We start from the raw sequence: 17,634 nt of genomic DNA on the forward strand, positions 1-17,634 counted from the left end.
AAGATCATGTAGAAGTCAATGGGACTTGTCCTAGGCAAATGGTAAAAATCTTTTTGTTTTAGAGGTTTTCGGGGTCTTTTCATTTTTGTTCCGCATTTTAATTAGCTTGTGCTTTTTTCAATTTGGATTTTTTAATACATGACTAGACATTTGTCTAAAAACTCTCAATAAATGTGCCCCATTAGGAGGCAAAATATTTTTGCATCACTAAAAATCACCAATATAACCAAAAAGGAATGGAAATATATGTAAAGAAACTCTCTTTGTAAGTGGTCTATTTATAAAGCAGGAATGTTTATTCCTGACAAGAAAAAAGCCTGATTTAAGACTTCAGCGCAGTGCACAAAGTATAGTGTTCAGATGTATTTCACTGTGTGTTTTACACACATAGCAGAGTGGGCACCCCTGGGTGGCAGCTGTATAAAATTGAGTGCATGGTTATAAAGCACATAATCCCATATGTAATAAAAGGCACTAAGTTTGCCCAGGAGCAGTAACCCACAGCAACCAATAAAAAGTTTACTTTTAAACAGGTGACCAGTAAATTCTATCTGCCGATTGGCTGCTATGGGTTACTGCTCCTGGGAAAACTTTTATTAAATAACCCCAAAAGTGTCCCAAAGAAGCAGCAAAGTTCCTTTGTGCATAAGCTGCATCCAGGGCCTGAACTAGGGGCTGAAAGAAGAGTAACGTATCTAAGGTACAACCATCGGCGCAATGACACAGTACCAGGCCTCCCTGTGAAATAAATCTTTGGAAGGGCCTGGCATATACCAACCTGCCTTCCCCCGCCCTGCCCATTCATACATGAACGTACTTATTGGTTGCAGCAGGTGAGCACAGGGAGAAGAGGAAGCGGATTCTGTTATTCAGACCCCCAGCCCCCCCCCAGGAATGTGTTCACACCATTATTATTTTATACTATTTTGGACTTGCCAAAATCAGTTGAAAACAGATAGCACAGCTTTATATAGAATCATCTGAATCTAAATATACCAGCGCTATATAAAAAATAGATAATAAATAAAAAATAATTTAGAAAAATTTATTTTTATTTACAGTTTTTTATATTAGATTCCAATTATTTCAAAGTCATTTTTTTCAAGGTTTAGAAAATATTAGGAGAGAGACAGAATTATACAGAGGCAGTTTTAGAACTGTAATTAATTTATTTTATGTTTGATATAAAAACCTTTTTAAAAAGAGAATGTCAGAAAAAAACTAAAAATTAAAAGAAGCTAAAAAATGTTTTTAAAGTGCCAACCGAATAGAGGAAATAAAGGCTTAGCTATAAGGTGCTCAGGTTCAATCTGCACAATTTCGCTCACAGAAGCACTTTAGAGTCATGTCCTAACCTTATTACATGGGATCTATTTTGACAACACACATTTTGTTTGAATTTCAGAATCCTGAGCTCAGTGAAACCCAACCCCATAGCAAGTGATAGGCTACAGAGAGGAACAGTTGCTTTGAGCATCTCTGGGTATTTGAAACCTAAATTATGCGTGTTATTTTTACTCCTGACGAAGAGGTTCACCGTTATGGGCATATGGAAACCTCTTCCTTAGGAGGAAAAATGCTGAGCTCACATTGTTTGCAGCACTATATAAGCCAGCCCTGTTTCTCCAGCATTTTGCTTCTCAGTCTCTGGTTAGTACGGCTACTTACTATGTGTATAGGGCTGCCTGTTGGGTTTAAGGGTCTAGCAAGTCATTCTTACTGAGTGCATCTGCCTTTAAAGCTTACTTAGTGTTGGAAAGGTAATATAGTATATTTGCCCATGCTTCAAGCACTTAACTAGAAGCCTTGGGTAACTTTTATATACAGCATATCAGCCTCGCCCCTCAACCTTTTCATTCCATATACCTCAGTTCACTTTTTCTACACAACTGGATTAGCTCAGTTATAATAAGGATAGGATAGCTATGGCTACATGCCTCATGACTTTAGAAATGCCTCCTGAAATTCAAGTTTACTAATGGGACTCTCTCTTGTATTTTTAAAGGGGGACACAACCTTTTTTTTTGTCATCATCATCTGTATTAAAAGGTAAGTGTAAATTGCACGTTGTTTAAAGTTAAAATATTTAAGTCTGTAAAAAATAGGATTGTTTAACATCATAGAAAAGGTGAAGTTTTTGTTAACTAGATAGCGTTGCATTTAATGCCATAGTATTTTTTGGCATTAATGATAATGTAATCTCTGTAAATGGGTTGCATTCTCTTAGACTATCTGAAACTGAAAGTTTACTTTAAATTTAAAGACAAGAGCATTTAAACCACATTACATTGTGTCCTGCATCTCTTCATTTTGGTATTTCAAGTACAGGCTGTTAGGCTAATGCTACACCACGCATATGGCATGTACGCGCCATATGCCCCATTTGCTCCTACATGTGCCTGCACCTGAATGAATGGAATATGCTCGGGGGCAGGCACATGTAGCCGAAAACCACATAAAAATGCAAGAGAATGCAAAGTCTCACGTTTTTATCCAGATTTCAGCTACATGTGCCTGCCCCCGAGCGTATTCCATTCATTCAGCTGCAGGCACAGGTAGGAGCGTATGGCCTCAGGTCCCACTGACCCTCCTGGTAACCAGGCAGTGCTTTGAATGACTTATTGCAAGGTGAATAAAAGAGGGGTTAAACAGAAAGCTAAGTAGATAAAAATGAATCTTAATGAAATCACTGACTCAGTATAACATATAGTTTATAACATTTTAGGCAGCTAATTTAGACCTCTCCGAATGTAAAGCTCATTCAATAACCAGACTATAGGATGCTGAAAGTATCTATTTTTAGGTACATATCAGCTTTAAAGGAGAAGGAAAGACTGAGAAGAACCCCAACTCCCTTCCCCACATTGAAAACATTAAAACATATTTTATTTTGCACAGCTTTTTATCCAGTTTAATTTTTACACTGAACTGCTCCTTTAAGACTGTCAGGAACTTGCTTCAACTGCCCATTCTGCATGTCTGCAATCACAATGCTGACAACTTTAACATTATGTTATTGTGTAAATGAAAGATGTATATGCACTAAGGGAGAATAGTGTTCATATAATTTACTATATTAAATAGTGTATATATCCACCCACATATGTATACAAATATATATATCCCAACCCCGCAAGGCAATGCCTTGTAGTGGAGATGCATTTATGCCTGTATATAACCCTGTGTGTTTCATCAAGCATGGAACTTAAGGTGGCCATACACGGGCCGACTATAGCTGCCGATATCGGTCCCTTGGACCGATTCGGCAGCTAATCGGCCCGTGTATGGGCAGGGCAGAGCGGCCTGGCCGACCGATATCTGGCCTGAAATTGGCCAGATCTCGATCGGCCAGGTTAGAAAATCCGGTCGGATCGGGGACCGCATCGGCTCGTTGATGCGGTCCCCGATCCGACTGCCCCATTGCTGGCCACATAATCCGATCGTCTGGCCCCAGGGCCAAACGATCGGATTATTTTTTTTTTACCTAAATGCTCCCCGATATCGCCCACCCGTAGGTGGGGATATCGGGGGAAGATCCGCTCGCTTGGCGACGTCGCCAAGCGAGCGGATCTGCTCGTGTATGGCCACCTTTACCTTCTACATCCCCATACAACTTTTATCTCATGTATACTACTGTTTCATTCAGTTGTAAGCCACCAGGCAAGATCTTAGTCCTTAAGGCCCCCATACACGGGCCGATAATAGCTGCCGATATCAGTCCCTTGGACCGACTCGGCAGCTTATCTGCCCGACCAGATATCGATTGGCCAGGTTAAAAGATTCAGTCGGATCGGAGGCCGCATCGGCTCGATGCGGTCCCCGAACCGACTGATACATTGCCGCCTACATAATCCGGTCGTTTGGCCCCAGGGCCAAACAATCGGATTATTTTTTTTTTAACTTCAAGCTCCCCGATATCGCCAAGCGAGCGGATCTTACCGTGTATGGGGACCTTTAGTTTTAGGTCATTATATAGCACTGCCCACTATTTCCTTTATTTTGTAGTACAGGAAGAGCACAATGCACATTTGTAGCCACACTAAAATAAATATGTATAATATTAATACTATTTTATATTTCATAGGAAGCAGCAATCATGGGTGATGGAGAAATGTCCATCTTCGGCGAGGCCGCACAATTTCTCAGAAAAAGTGAGAAAGAGCGTTTGGAGGCTCAGAGCAAGCCTTTTGATGCCAAAAACACTGTATTTGTAGATGATGTTAAGGAACTCTATGTCAAAGGTATGGTTACAGCCAGGGAAGATGGCAAAATAACTGTGAAGACCGATGATGGAAGAGTAAGTATAACTATCCAACTCTGTCATTCAGCCAAGTACTGTAAATCCCACTTATTTTAAAGATACATTTCAAACATGTTTTCTTCCATTACAGACAGTAACCGTCAAAGAGAACCAAATTTACCCCCAGAACCCTCCCAAGTTTGATAAAATTGAAGACATGGCTATGATGACCCATTTGAATGAGGCTTCTGTCCTGTATAACCTGAAAGAGCGTTATGCTGCATGGATGATCTATGTAAGTCCTAGAGACAGAGCATGTTGCAATAATGGGGTTCCATCTTGAGCTATAGTATTAAGGCATTTAATAACTAATTACCATACTGAAGAAAATGGAAGCTAAGGTAAATGTGTTACAATGTCATTACTCATATATACCCATAATAATTACATTTTTTTGGTTCTGAGGAACTAAAACAGTAATTTGTTTTGCAGTTTTTGAAGTTAAATATGAGTCTTTATGTTTCCAGTAAAGCATTCAACAAATAGCTACATCTGCATAGTTTCTAATAGGGGTATAAAGCTAACAGTTAATTTTTCTGCCTTCATTTAAGACCTACTCTGGCCTTTTCTGCGCCACTGTTAACCCCTACAAGTGGCTGCCAGTGTACAACCCTGAAGTTGTTGCCGGTTACAGAGGGAAAAAGCGTATGGAAGCTCCCCCTCACATTTTCTCCCTTTCTGATAATGCCTATCAGGCCATGTTAACAGGTAACAAATTTTATACATACTATACTATATTTATATAGATATCCTCTATTGTCAACCATGGTCTTCCCAGCTATTACCAAATAACAGTTGTAAGCTTCCTATTGATTAGGATGCTGCAAGTCTTACTTTGTAGTTAAGCAAGAGCTGGAGGGCTCGATGTTGACTGTGCCTAGAGAGATATAAACCAATGACTGAACACTAATGTAAATCATTTATTTGCAGATCGTGAAAACCAGTCTGTCCTTATTACGTAAGTATACATATTTTAACATAAGCATTTGTTATGCTTGCAGCCATTTCATCTATGCATCTGCATCATTTATTAATCCTTAATTAATGCTTGCCTCCAGTGGTGAATCTGGTGCAGGAAAGACTGTGAACACCAAGCGTGTCATCCAGTATTTTGCAACAATTGCAGCCCTTGGAGACAAGAAGAAGGAATCCTCCAACAGCTTGCAGGTAATAATACAATATCATTTCCAGATATAGTTCATTCAGTAAAGGGTGAAATTAAGCTGCTTACTAAGTAACTTAAGTAGTATACTGGCCTTTATAAATATAAAGGCACACCATATTCTGAATATTTAAATGGATGCAATGATACCTGTATTTCTAGCCTTAGTTAAAGCACATACAGCTGAAACCAACATTGTGGAACTTTATTTCCCTTAGCAAACACTGGTGACGCTATTATTCCTGCCCTAACTTATAAAAACAACCACAATCTACCTTAAATCATTTTTTTTAAGAATTGCCCCAATCCCTTTCAAAACAATCTTCATGCATACAATGGCTATTTTACTACAAGATTTCCAACCCACAAAACATAAAAAGTGAACAAAGAGAATTGCAGTTTTTTTATGCTTACATATCTACCTTATTGTCACTTTAGGGAAATCTGGAAGATCAGATCATTCAGGCCAACCCTCTGCTGGAAGCCTTTGGTAATGCCAAGACTGTGAGAAATGACAACTCCTCTCGTTTTGTAAGTTGAGTGCCAGTATCTGTCTCAATGTAATTTCTTATGTTTATCTACTGGTATTCTAAACTCAGCTGTACCTCCTAGGGTAAATTCATCAGAATCCATTTTGGAACTACAGGAAAACTGTCTTCAGCTGATATTGAAACATGTAAGAATAATTTGCCTGTTACTTTGTCGTCTGTTCCTCCAATTTTTGTCACACTGCAGTCATTTATGGTATTAATATCTCTATCTGCAGATCTGTTGGAAAAGTCCAGAGTTACTTTCCAGCTTTCAGCAGAAAGAAGCTATCACATCTTCTATCAGATCTTAACAAATAAGAAGCCAGAAATTGTTGGTAATTATAATTTATTACACTAAATAAATGACTTACATATCTTGCAACTCATAGAAAATATTGCAGTTAATACAATTACATAAAATGTGTATTACTAAACCTTTATAATTTAAATTCAACTTTGGTCATGGAAATCTCTGAACTACCTTTAAAAACCAGTAGTGGAAGACACAAGATGATAGCAAAATAGAAAAGACAACAGAACAAAAAGAAAGAAATCAACTAAGGGGGCTACACAGAGGAGAAAGGGGGACAAGAAGGGAGGGAAGGTGAAAATTAAATAGATAATGTATGGGGTGAATAGGAAGTATAAGACAATATACAGTATGCGATGATAGCAGAAGAGAAAGTGACAAAGGCAGTAGGAAATGAAAAAGATGGGAGCTGTTATCTGGAATGCTTTGGACTTGGCGTTTCTGGAAACAGGGTTTCTGCATAATAGATCCCATACCTGCATTATGCACTGTTATGCGTTATGTATAGTAAAAAGGTTTTTATCTTTACAGAGATGCTTCTACTCACTACTAACCCATATGACTACCCATCCATCAGTCAGGGTGAGCTTGTTGTGAAGAGCATTAATGATGAAGAGGAGTTGATGGCAACAGATGTAAGAAAATGAAAACATTCAAGTTCAAGAATAATGTTAAATATTTCAACACACTGAAATCAATCTCATATTAATTTACTTGCAGAGTGCCATTGACGTTTTGGGTTTCAATCAAGAAGAAAAGATGGGTATTTACAAAATGACTGGTGCTGTCATGCATCATGGCAACTTGAAGTTCAAGCAAAAGCAAAGAGAGGAGCAGGCTGAGCCTGATAGCACTGAGGGTATGTCAACCATTTTCTGCTTATATCGTCAATTGCCATTGATTTCTTTGCGGTTGTGTTTAAGAAGCAATTATACTAAATTAATTGATTGTATTTTTATTTTATAGTGGCTGACAAAATTGCTTATCTGTTGGGCCTCAACTCTGCGGATTTGCTCAAAGGTTTGTGCTACCCAAGAGTCAAGGTCGGCAATGAATTTGTTACCAAAGGACAGACTGTACCACAGGTAATATTCTCAAAAACTGATAAAAGCAACTGTGATCTTTATGGAGTTTAGGAGCTAATGAACGTTCTATTTTTTTCAGGTCTATAACTCTGTTGGTGCCCTGTGCAAGTCTGTTTTTGAAAAGCTGTTCTTGTGGATGGTCACTCGTATTAACCAACAGCTGGATACTAAGCAACCAAGACAGTTCTTCATTGGTGTGCTGGACATTGCTGGATTTGAAATCTTTGATGTAGGGAATATTTTTTGGTCTTATAAACTATTATATTTTCTATAAGGTAATAACATGATTTATGTTAACTGTTCTCTGTTATTTACAGTTTAACAGCTTGGAGCAGCTCTGCATCAACTTTACCAATGAAAAACTGCAACAGTTTTTCAATCACCACATGTTCGTCCTGGAGCAGGAGGAATACAAGAAGGAAGGAATTGATTGGGAGTTTATTGACTTCGGTATGGATTTGGCTGCCTGCATTGAGCTTATTGAGAAGGTTGGTTAGCCATGTTAAAGCACTCAATTGAGACTGCCAGAAAATAAACTCTGTATTCTAGCTTACTCTTTTTCATAATTATATTCTTTAGCCATTGGGTATCTTCTCCATCCTTGAAGAGGAGTGCATGTTCCCCAAAGCCACTGATACTTCCTTCAAGAACAAGCTATATGAGCAACATCTGGGCAAATGCAAGAACTTTGAGAAGCCCAAGCCTGGCAAAGGAAAGGCTGAAGCTCACTTCTCGCTTGTGCATTATGCTGGCACTGTGGATTACAACATCAGTGGATGGCTTGAAAAGAACAAGGACCCACTGAACGAGTCAGTTGTCCAGCTCTACCAGAAGTCTTCTGTCAAACTGCTGTCCTTGCTCTACTCCAGCTATGCTGCAACTGACGGTAATACAAAATCTTGCTATTTTGTCATAAAAAGTACAGTTTGAGAAGGTGGTTATGGTCGGTTTTAATACTATTATTGCAATTGCAGGTGATGCTGGTGGCAAAGGTGGTAAGAAAAAGAAGGGATCCTCTTTCCAGACTGTGTCTGGTCTCTTCAGGGTTAGTATAATTTTTGTCTAATACTTATCTGTATGTATGAGATAATCATAGCATGAGCTAAGAACAAACATGGATTTGTTTTATATATATATACTTCCATTGTTTTACCATGAATATGTCTTTTTTCATTTTAAACATTTTAGGAAAATCTGAACAAACTGATGACAAACTTGAGAAGCACTCACCCTCACTTTGTACGTTGTTTGATTCCCAATGAGACCAAGACTCCTGGTAAGGTTTCCCTTTACAACATATACTTTTAGGAAATATAGAAAAATATTTACTTGCTAAATATTTATTGCAAATATCCAAATTATATAAACATTCTTTATAACTAGGTATCATGGACAACCATCTCCTTATTCACCAGCTGAGATGTAATGGTGTGCTGGAAGGTATTAGAATCTGCAGGAAAGGATTCCCAAGCAGAATCCTCTATGGTGATTTCAAACAACGGTAAATGGCTTAATATCATCATAGACATATATTGTATAATATAACAAGAGGGTTTGTTTATCTACATTCATAGCACTCACAGATGCTTACAACATTCCCTTCCTTTACTTTCCATATTTACTGTGAACTTTCTTGTTCTATCAAGATGTTTACATGATCCAAAACTTGCAGTATGCTGAACTATATAAGGCAAATTATGGTAGTGAAATAAAGTTACAACAGTTAAAAGATTTCTTCTTGCATGAGATCCTACTTCCCACTTCAACTTATATTCCACTAATAGAAATAGATATAAATTCCCCAATATTCCTTTTGGTGGTTCCTACTGTTGAGGGAGGGAATCCCCTTTGCTTTCTCTTACAGATGAGGTGAATGATATATTCAGTACACATTTCTATTCATCAGATTTCCAATAAGTAATCTACAGAGCATACAAACTATACCAATAACAACTATACCAATCCTATATTTTTACACCCAGGTTATAATTATCTGATCAGTAGCCTTCACAAATTTTTATTTGTAGATTTTTAGTTACTGTATTTATTTATTGTTCGGTTGTTATTAATTGGTAGATGCCCAGTCACCTGTATAGGTGTTTTTGAGAAGTGTGAGATCTATTATTTAAGTCTATTTGTTTTTAGGTATGAATTGAATAACATAAATTGAAATACATAACTTGTGTTTGAATTCTTTTAGTTACAAAGTTCTGAATGCCAGTGCAATTCCAGAAGGGCAATTTATTGACAGCAAGAAGGCTTGTGAGAAGCTTCTAGGCTCAATTGATGTCGACCATACTCAGTATAAATTTGGACACACCAAGGTACAGGGATTTGCATAAAATGGGTGATACAATTACATGATGAAAAATTATGGCTAAACATATTCTTGAAACTTTTCGTATCTATGTCTTTGTTAAAGGTATTTTTCAAAGCTGGTCTTTTGGGTACTTTGGAAGAAATGAGAGATGAAAAATTGGCCCAACTTATCACTCGCACCCAAGCTCTTTGCAGAGGATATTTGATGAGGCTTGAGTTCACCAAAATGATGGAAAGAAGGTATGGAGAATGTTGCTTTTCTAGAAAATTTAGGGTAAAATAAACTTTATTTTAAAAAATTGTAACTCTTTACTCATGTCACAAACAGGGAGGCCATATATGTCATCCAGTACAATCTGAGGTCATTCATGAATGTCAAACACTGGCCATGGATGAAACTGTACTTCAAGATCAAGCCTCTTCTGAAGAGCGCTGAGACTGAGAAAGAAATGGCAAACATGAAGGAAGAGTTTGAGAAGACCAAGGAAGCCCTCGTGAAGGCAGAAGCAAGGAAGAAGGAACTGGAGGAGAAAATGGTTGCCATGCTCCAGGAAAAGAATGATCTAGTCCTGCAGGTTCAATCGGTAAGATAATATAAATACAGAGAATACAATTGTCTTATCTCCTTATCTATCATTCTAGTGTAATGATATCTGATTCTTATTCAAACAGGAAAGTGAAACCTTGGCTGATTCTGAGGAGAGATGTGAAGGGCTCATCAAAGTCAAAATTCAGCTGGAGTCTAAAATAAAGGAATTAACAGAAAGACTTGAAGATGAAGAAGAAAGCAATGCAGAGCTAACAGCAAAGAAGAGAAAATTGGAGGATGAATGTTCTGAGCTCAAGAAAGACATTGACGACCTTGAACTTACTTTGGCTAAAGTAGAAAAGGAGAAGCATGCCACAGAAAACAAGGTAGGAAAATTGCCTTATGCCTATAATACTTGTTGTGTTATTTCTAAACAGTGTTGCAATAAATGGTCACTTTTGATCATAGGTTAAAAACCTTACTGAAGAAATGGCAGTTCTCGATGAGAACATTTCCAAACTGTCCAAAGAAAAGAAGGCCCTTCAAGAGGCTCACCAACAAACACTTGATGACCTGCAAGCTGAAGAGGACAAAGTCAGTTCTCTGTCAAAAGCAAAGACAAAGCTGGAACAGCAAGTAGATGATGTAAGTGTAACTTTATTTCCCAAGATATAGCCTAACACTAGAACTAAAAACTGGCCTAAAATATTTGAAACATAATATCATGCTATTACAAACAGCTGGAAGGTTCCCTGGAACAAGAGAAGAAACTTCGTCTTGACCTTGAGAGAGCCAAGAGAAAGCTTGAAGGAGATTTGAAACTGACCCAGGAAACCGTCATGGACCTTGAGAATGATAAACAGCAAACTGAAGAAAAACTTAAAAAGTAAATATGTGCATTTTAAATCTAAAAAATGAAAATGTTCTAACAACATAATACACTTATATAAATGTCTTCTCAAAAACAGGAAAGACTTTGAAATAAGCCAGCTTCAAGGAAAGATAGAGGATGAACAGTCCCTGGGTACTCAGTTGCAGAAAAAGATCAAGGAACTGCAGGTACACTATTCCATAGCACATTACATGATGCTCTAAATCTAATCTGATATTTTTTGTATAGTAACTAATTTATATATATATGCCAGACATATATACTTAACTCTTTATGGTCATTTATCATGTACATATCCATCAATTTTACAGGCTCGAATTGAGGAAGTTGAGGAAGAAATTGAAGCTGAACGTGCAGCTCGTGCAAAGGTAGAGAAACAAAGGGCTGATCTTTCCAGGGAACTTGAGGAGATCAGTGAGAGACTTGAGGAAGCTGGAGGTGCAACATCTGCTCAGATTGAGATGAACAAAAAACGTGAAGCTGAGTTCCAGAAACTGAGACGTGACCTGGAGGAGGCAACCCTTCAGCATGAAGCCACTGCTGGTGCCCTGCGCAAAAAACATGCTGACAGTGTAGCTGAGCTTGGGGAGCAAATTGATAACCTGCAGAGGGTTAAACAAAAGCTGGAGAAAGAAAAAAGTGAGCTGAAGATGGAGATTGATGATCTTGCCAGCAACTTGGAAAATGTATCCAAATCAAAGGTAGAGAAAATGTTTACAAGTTCTACAAATACTGAAGGAGAACAGTTTCTTCATACTTCTGCCATACATTACCATGCCCTTCTGAAGTAAATACTGTGCTGTATGAAAGGAATGATCCAGATAACAGAATAAAATGTGCTCCATTTGTATTATTCTTTCATTCAACTTTTAAAATCGACGCCATTACTTTGCTTTTTTTATCTGCAGGCTAATCTTGAAAAGGTTAACCGTGTGATTGAGGACCAACTTAGTGAAGTGAAGGCAAAGGATGATGAACATCAGCGTCTCCTCAACGACCTCAGTACTCAAAAGGCTCGCTTGCAGACTGAAACCGGTAGGAGAATATAAAATATTTACACTGAAGCATAATCTCGCAATATATAAAGTTATATATATCAAATGGTATAATTTACTGTTGCTAATCACCAGATGACACTTAGGTAAAACTTTAGAAAAGTTGTAATAAACAAAGGGATGTTGCACATTCAGTCTCAAAGGCACAAATGGCACAACAGTGAAGAGCCCAGGGCAATGTTGTGCCCATCAGTATATTTAGTGGGGCATAGTAAACAAGCCCTTATATATAGAAAAATGTCTACTTGAGATTTGGGAAATAATGTGCCCCCTGTATTTTTTATATAGAGAATATATAAAAAATCTTGCTCCTGAAACTTCTGAAAGGGTAATTTCACCTGTACAATGAAATTCTGATGATATCTAGGTGAGCTCTCCCGCCAGCTTGAAGAGAGGGAATCTCTGATTTCTCAGCTCTCAAGAGGAAAGCAGGGATTTACCCAGCAAGTTGAAGAACTCAAGAGGCAGCTTGAAGAAGAAACAAAGGTAACAGTATTGTGGATTTAACTAATTACTGCTCTTGTACCCATCATTATAGCTGGATTCAAAACTATTTCTCAAATATATTTTAGGCTAAGAATGCCCTTGCTCATGCTCTGCAATCAGCTCGTCATGACTGTGACTTGCTTAGAGAACAATTTGAGGAAGAACAGGAGGCCAAGGCTGAACTTCAGCGCTCACTGTCCAAAGCCAATGGTGAAGTTTCACAATGGAGGACCAAATATGAAACTGATGCAATTCAGCGTACTGAGGAACTTGAAGAAGCCAAGTATGTTTATACCAAAATACCAAAATGACAAAAAGTTACAGATTCAGAATAGTCTAAAAATATTTTATTCAATTGTTTTTTTAGGAAGAAACTTGCTCAGCGTTTACAGGACGCTGAGGAGCAAGTTGAGGCTGTGAATTCCAAATGCGCCTCCTTGGAAAAGACTAAGCAGAGACTGCAATCCGAAGTGGAGGACTTGATGGTTGATGTTGAGAGAGCAAATAGTGCAGCAGCTGCTCTTGATAAGAAGCAGAGAAACTTTGATAAGGTACATCATAAACAATGCTTCTATGGGCATCATATCATTCAGCATTACAGTCAGTCTTATTTTTATTTGTTCAAAACCTTTTTTAAACATTTAATATGCTTGGTTGTAGCTTTTAAATACATTTACAGTAAAGAAAGTCTAGTTTTCCAGTATGTTAATTATTCTTTAAATGTTAGATCCATATACAGGATTTGTTATGCTTGCAATACATAGGTCCTGGTAGAATGGAAACAGAAGTATGAAGAGGGTCAGGCTGAATTGGAAGCAGCTCTTAAGGAATCTCGCAGCCTGAGCACTGAGATCTTCAAGATGAAGAATGCTTATGAGGAAGCTCTGGAGCATGTTGAAACTCTGAAACGTGAAAACAAGAACCTTCAACGTATGTTTATTTTAAATGCGGCAGTGCCAATAGATTTAGCAGAGCAGCAGTTTAAACCTAAATTAATTCTCTAGTGCTGAAGATTGCCGAAAAAATAGGAATAGCTTGAAATTATTGTTTCTATTCCAGAGGAGATTTCAGATCTGACTGAACAGATTGGTGAGAGTGGAAAATCAGTTGTTGAATTGGAAAAGGCCAAGAAGCAGGTGGAACAAGAGAAGAATGATCTCCAAGCTGCTCTAGAAGAAGCAGAGGTATAGATAAGAATTGAAATGCATTAGACTAGAGATATGTTCAGAAAATAGTCACAGTGAAGGATAATATAATTATTATGTTTTAAATGTACAGCAAGGAAAGATATGAAACCTTAGAATGAAGAATTCTTGAAGAAAGAAAATAAAAGTTTTTAGCTTGAAAACATTATTTAACATTTATAGATTTTGCCTTTTCTTACATCTTTTATAAAACAAATTATGTCCTTTTAAAAGGGATCTTTGGAACATGAAGAAGCCAAGATTCTGCGCATCCAGCTTGAACTGAACCAGGTCAAATCTGAAGTGGACAGGAAAATTGCAGAGAAGGATGAGGAAATTGAGCAACTGAAGAGAAACAGCCAGAGGTCCATTGACACCATGCAGAGCACACTGGACTCTGAAATCAGGAGCAGAAATGATGCACTGAGACTGAAGAAGAAGATGGAAGGTGATCTGAATGAGCTTGAGATCCAGCTGGGTCATGCCAACCGTCAGGCTTCTGAAGCACAGAAACAGCTTAGGAATGTACAGGGACAGTTCAAGGTATTCATTAGACACCCTATCCATTCATATAATATACAGTATGTTAGCTAGCATTTACCAAATGAAAGTCGTTATTATAATGATTATAGCCTTACTTAAAAAAAAAACTGATTGATACCATAAACATTTCACAATTTGCTAAATGTTATTGTATATTTTATCATATTCTTATACCAGATTTGTATTCATTAGAGACAGTTTTGAATTGTACACCCAGATATCTTTATCAGTTTTAATGCTTTGAATTCGCCCTTTTGTTTGTCTAACAGGAGACCCAGCTCCAGCTGGATGAAGCAATCAGGGCACAGGAAGACCTGAAGGAACAGGTTGCTGTGACTGAGCGCAGAAATAACTTGTTTCAAGCTGAAATTGAAGAAAACAGAGCTGGTCTGGAACAGACAGAAAGATCTCGTAAGATTGCAGAACAGGAGCTCCTAGATGCAAGTGAACGTCTTCAGCTGTTGCATTCCCAGGTAAAATTGATTGTCTCTAGGATATTATTAAATATTAAGAAAATTCTTGATTTCAGGACTAAATCAAATTATAATAAAACACCCCTTGTTGAATTTCAGAACACAAGTCTCATTAACAGCAAGAAGAAGCTTGAAAGTGACATCTGTCAACTACAGAATGAGGCCGAGGAAGCTGTCCAAGAAGCCAGAAATGCTGAAGAGAAGGCAAAGAAGGCCATAACAGATGTATGTATTTTCTGTCTTCCAGCATTGTTACTCCTACTGTTAATAACAGTTCTTGGTACACTACATAATTCATTATTTGGCCATTTATCTGTTAGGCTGCCCTGATGGCAGAAGAGTTGAAGAAGGAGCAGGACACCAGTGCTCACTTAGAAAGGATGAAGAAGAACCTTGAACAGACTGTGAAGGACCTGCAGCATCGCCTTGATGAAGCTGAACAGCTGGCAATGAAGGGTGGCAAGAAGCAGCTCCAGAAACTGGAATCCAGGGTATGTGCCACAATCTGTATTGCACCACAATACGCAAATATATAAATGAAAAAAACTATTCTGATGCATATATTGGTGCTCTTGCCAGGTACGAGAACTGGAGAATGAGCTGGATAATGAACAGAAACATGGTGTTGAGGCTGTGAAAGGTGTTCGTAAATATGAGAGGAGAGTGAAGGAACTCACATACCAGGTAAAATGATCTCATGTTTTTATTATTGTGATGGTATTGCTGATCTATACAGTTGATTATATCTTCAGTTTAATTCTACTCTTGCAGACTGAGGAAGATAAGAAGAACATTTTGAGACTGCAGGACCTGGTAGATAAACTTCAGTCTAAGGTTAAAGCCTACAAGAGGCAGGCTGAAGAAGCTGTAAGTAATCATTAAGTAACACTTATTCCACAGAAATATCATGAATTCATTTGTTATTAATGTAGCTGAATAAAGATAGAAAGGTCCCTTATTGTCAGCACCGTGCCATTTACCATCAACGGTAACAGGTATATTTGATTATAGGCTAAGGAAAGCATTTTGCTTGACCTTTGTCAGCTTTGGCTTTCTTCTCTTATTTTGATATCTACTTTACTATCTAATTTTAATATTTAAAGCTTTACCTCACATTTAAGTTTGGAAAAATATTCTCGATAGATCTCTTCTAAGCTGATCCAGCAAAAAGCAAACAGGATTTTAGCAAAGCAATTGCATATGTTATTCAATGTGTGTATGAATTTAACCCAAGAGAATGGTATTCTAAATTGGTAATGAGGAAAACTTTGTTTGATAAGTAATACCCCCCTCATTAATCCCTATATTGAATTCTTCTTTCAGGAGGAACAAGCCAACACCCATTTGGGCCGCTTCCGTAAGGTACAGCACGAGCTTGAAGAAGCAGAAGAAAGAGCCGATATTGCCGAGTCCCAAGTGAATAAGCTCAGGACAAAGAGCCGTGATATTGGAGGCAAGGTACTGAGATCCTCAAAAAGATGAACCTCTTCTTGTCATATTATCTGTTGTCGTATTGGTTTTATTTTTAATAATGTGTTTCTTATCTCTTTACAGAAAGAGTCTGAAGAGTGAAAACAGAGAAGGCTAAGGAATGTGAAATTGTAATGTCCATTCCAAATATAATGTATCAAATGAATTGTAAATAAATTACTTGAAGCTTAAAAATCTGCAGTTTTGTGTTTTTTGTCCAGAGCTGTATAGCATGTGTTTTGAAAATGACAGTCCTGCAGTTGAACAACAGAAAAGCACATATATTTTATTAAAATGTTTCAGTGGCAATGATTTACCTTTGTTAAAATACGGGTAATCTTTCAATGAAGCTATAACATCAGGGACTGCAACTTACATATTACACAATCATTACATTACACTGGAAGAAAAAGTTTTTTATTTAAACGGCCATTTTTGAAGTCTTTGGGGGTCATTTATAATTGCTGGGCAAATTTGCACCTGGGCAGTAACTCATGGCAACAAATTAGATGTTTGTTTGTTTTGTTCTACCTTCAGCTGGTTGAAGAAGGCTAATCACTGGTTGGTTGCTATAGGTTACTGCCCAGGTACAAATTTGTCAAGTGTTCATAAATAAGCCCCATTGTCTTCAAAATCTGAATCATGGGAAGTACCAAAAAGCATGTTATAATGGAGTTTATGTGGGTAATACTAGGCTTCTGTGAAATATTGGTCACCAGCAGGTTCAGACTGGGAATCAAGATAGGCTCTGGTCAGTAAATAGTCTATGGCAGTGCTGTCCAACTGGACATATGGATTTAAGTGTATGTCTTAATATGACATAATAAACTTCTTTCACATATGAATGAAGGGTGATATCCTTGCAGTAAGCACCAACCATTTGGGTTTTGCTGCGCTACCACCATTAATGTGGGTATGGTCTTAGAAGCTCTTGTGATAACATGGGTGTGGTTTGAAGTAGGTGCGGTTTAAAAGGGGGAGTGGTCAAAGTGGACTTCCATTATTGGCCCTCCACCATATAGGCTGTACAAATTCTGGCCCTCGGTACCACAGTCCTATCCTATTCAGTCTTTCATTCAAACCACATCCTGGTTGCTAGGATCCTAGCAACCTTATAGCTGCTGAAACTCCAAACAGGAGAGCAACAGACCTGACTGAAATAATTAAAAAAAAATACAAATAAAAAATGAAGGCCAACTGCAAATTGTCTCAGAATATTACCCTCTACATCATACCGAAAAGTACTAAAACTCAAAGGTGAACAACCCCTTTAATACTGGTTAATTTAAATTATTT

At 37.7% G+C, this 17,634-nt stretch overlaps 1 protein-coding gene across 2 annotated transcripts; it reads left to right on the forward strand.

Annotated features, from left to right (window-relative positions):
* Positions 1 to 1,634: 1,634 nt before the first annotated feature.
* Positions 1,635 to 16,533, forward strand: myh4 (myosin, heavy chain 4, skeletal muscle). 2 transcript variants are annotated; one of them, XM_031890312.1, is made up of 41 exons: positions 1,635 to 1,650; positions 2,006 to 2,049; positions 4,085 to 4,297; positions 4,392 to 4,535; positions 4,852 to 5,008; positions 5,231 to 5,258; positions 5,359 to 5,467; positions 5,901 to 5,993; positions 6,075 to 6,138; positions 6,229 to 6,327; positions 6,834 to 6,937; positions 7,023 to 7,161; positions 7,269 to 7,387; positions 7,467 to 7,616; positions 7,705 to 7,875; positions 7,967 to 8,273; positions 8,362 to 8,432; positions 8,576 to 8,663; positions 8,771 to 8,888; positions 9,588 to 9,711; positions 9,810 to 9,946; positions 10,035 to 10,290; positions 10,379 to 10,621; positions 10,704 to 10,880; positions 10,976 to 11,121; positions 11,204 to 11,294; positions 11,439 to 11,828; positions 12,036 to 12,162; positions 12,550 to 12,668; positions 12,755 to 12,951; positions 13,036 to 13,219; positions 13,433 to 13,598; positions 13,728 to 13,852; positions 14,087 to 14,395; positions 14,665 to 14,868; positions 14,968 to 15,093; positions 15,189 to 15,359; positions 15,448 to 15,552; positions 15,640 to 15,735; positions 16,192 to 16,326; positions 16,423 to 16,533. In XM_031890312.1, the coding sequence occupies exons 3-41, from the start codon at positions 4,097 to 4,099 to the stop codon at positions 16,438 to 16,440; spliced, it is 5,808 nt and encodes a 1,935-aa protein (XP_031746172.1). In that variant the 5' UTR covers positions 1,635 to 1,650; positions 2,006 to 2,049; positions 4,085 to 4,096; the 3' UTR covers positions 16,441 to 16,533. The 2 variants fall into 2 exon arrangements, with proteins under 2 accessions (XP_031746172.1, NP_001001244.1); NM_001001244.1 differs by lacking the exon at positions 1,635 to 1,650 and having other exon boundaries at positions 2,017 to 2,049.
* Positions 16,534 to 17,634: the final 1,101 nt, after the last annotated feature.

Source organism: Xenopus tropicalis, chromosome 8 (assembly GCF_000004195.4).
Source record: "Xenopus tropicalis strain Nigerian chromosome 8, UCB_Xtro_10.0, whole genome shotgun sequence".
Lineage (NCBI taxonomy): Eukaryota > Metazoa > Chordata > Amphibia > Anura > Pipidae > Xenopus > Xenopus tropicalis.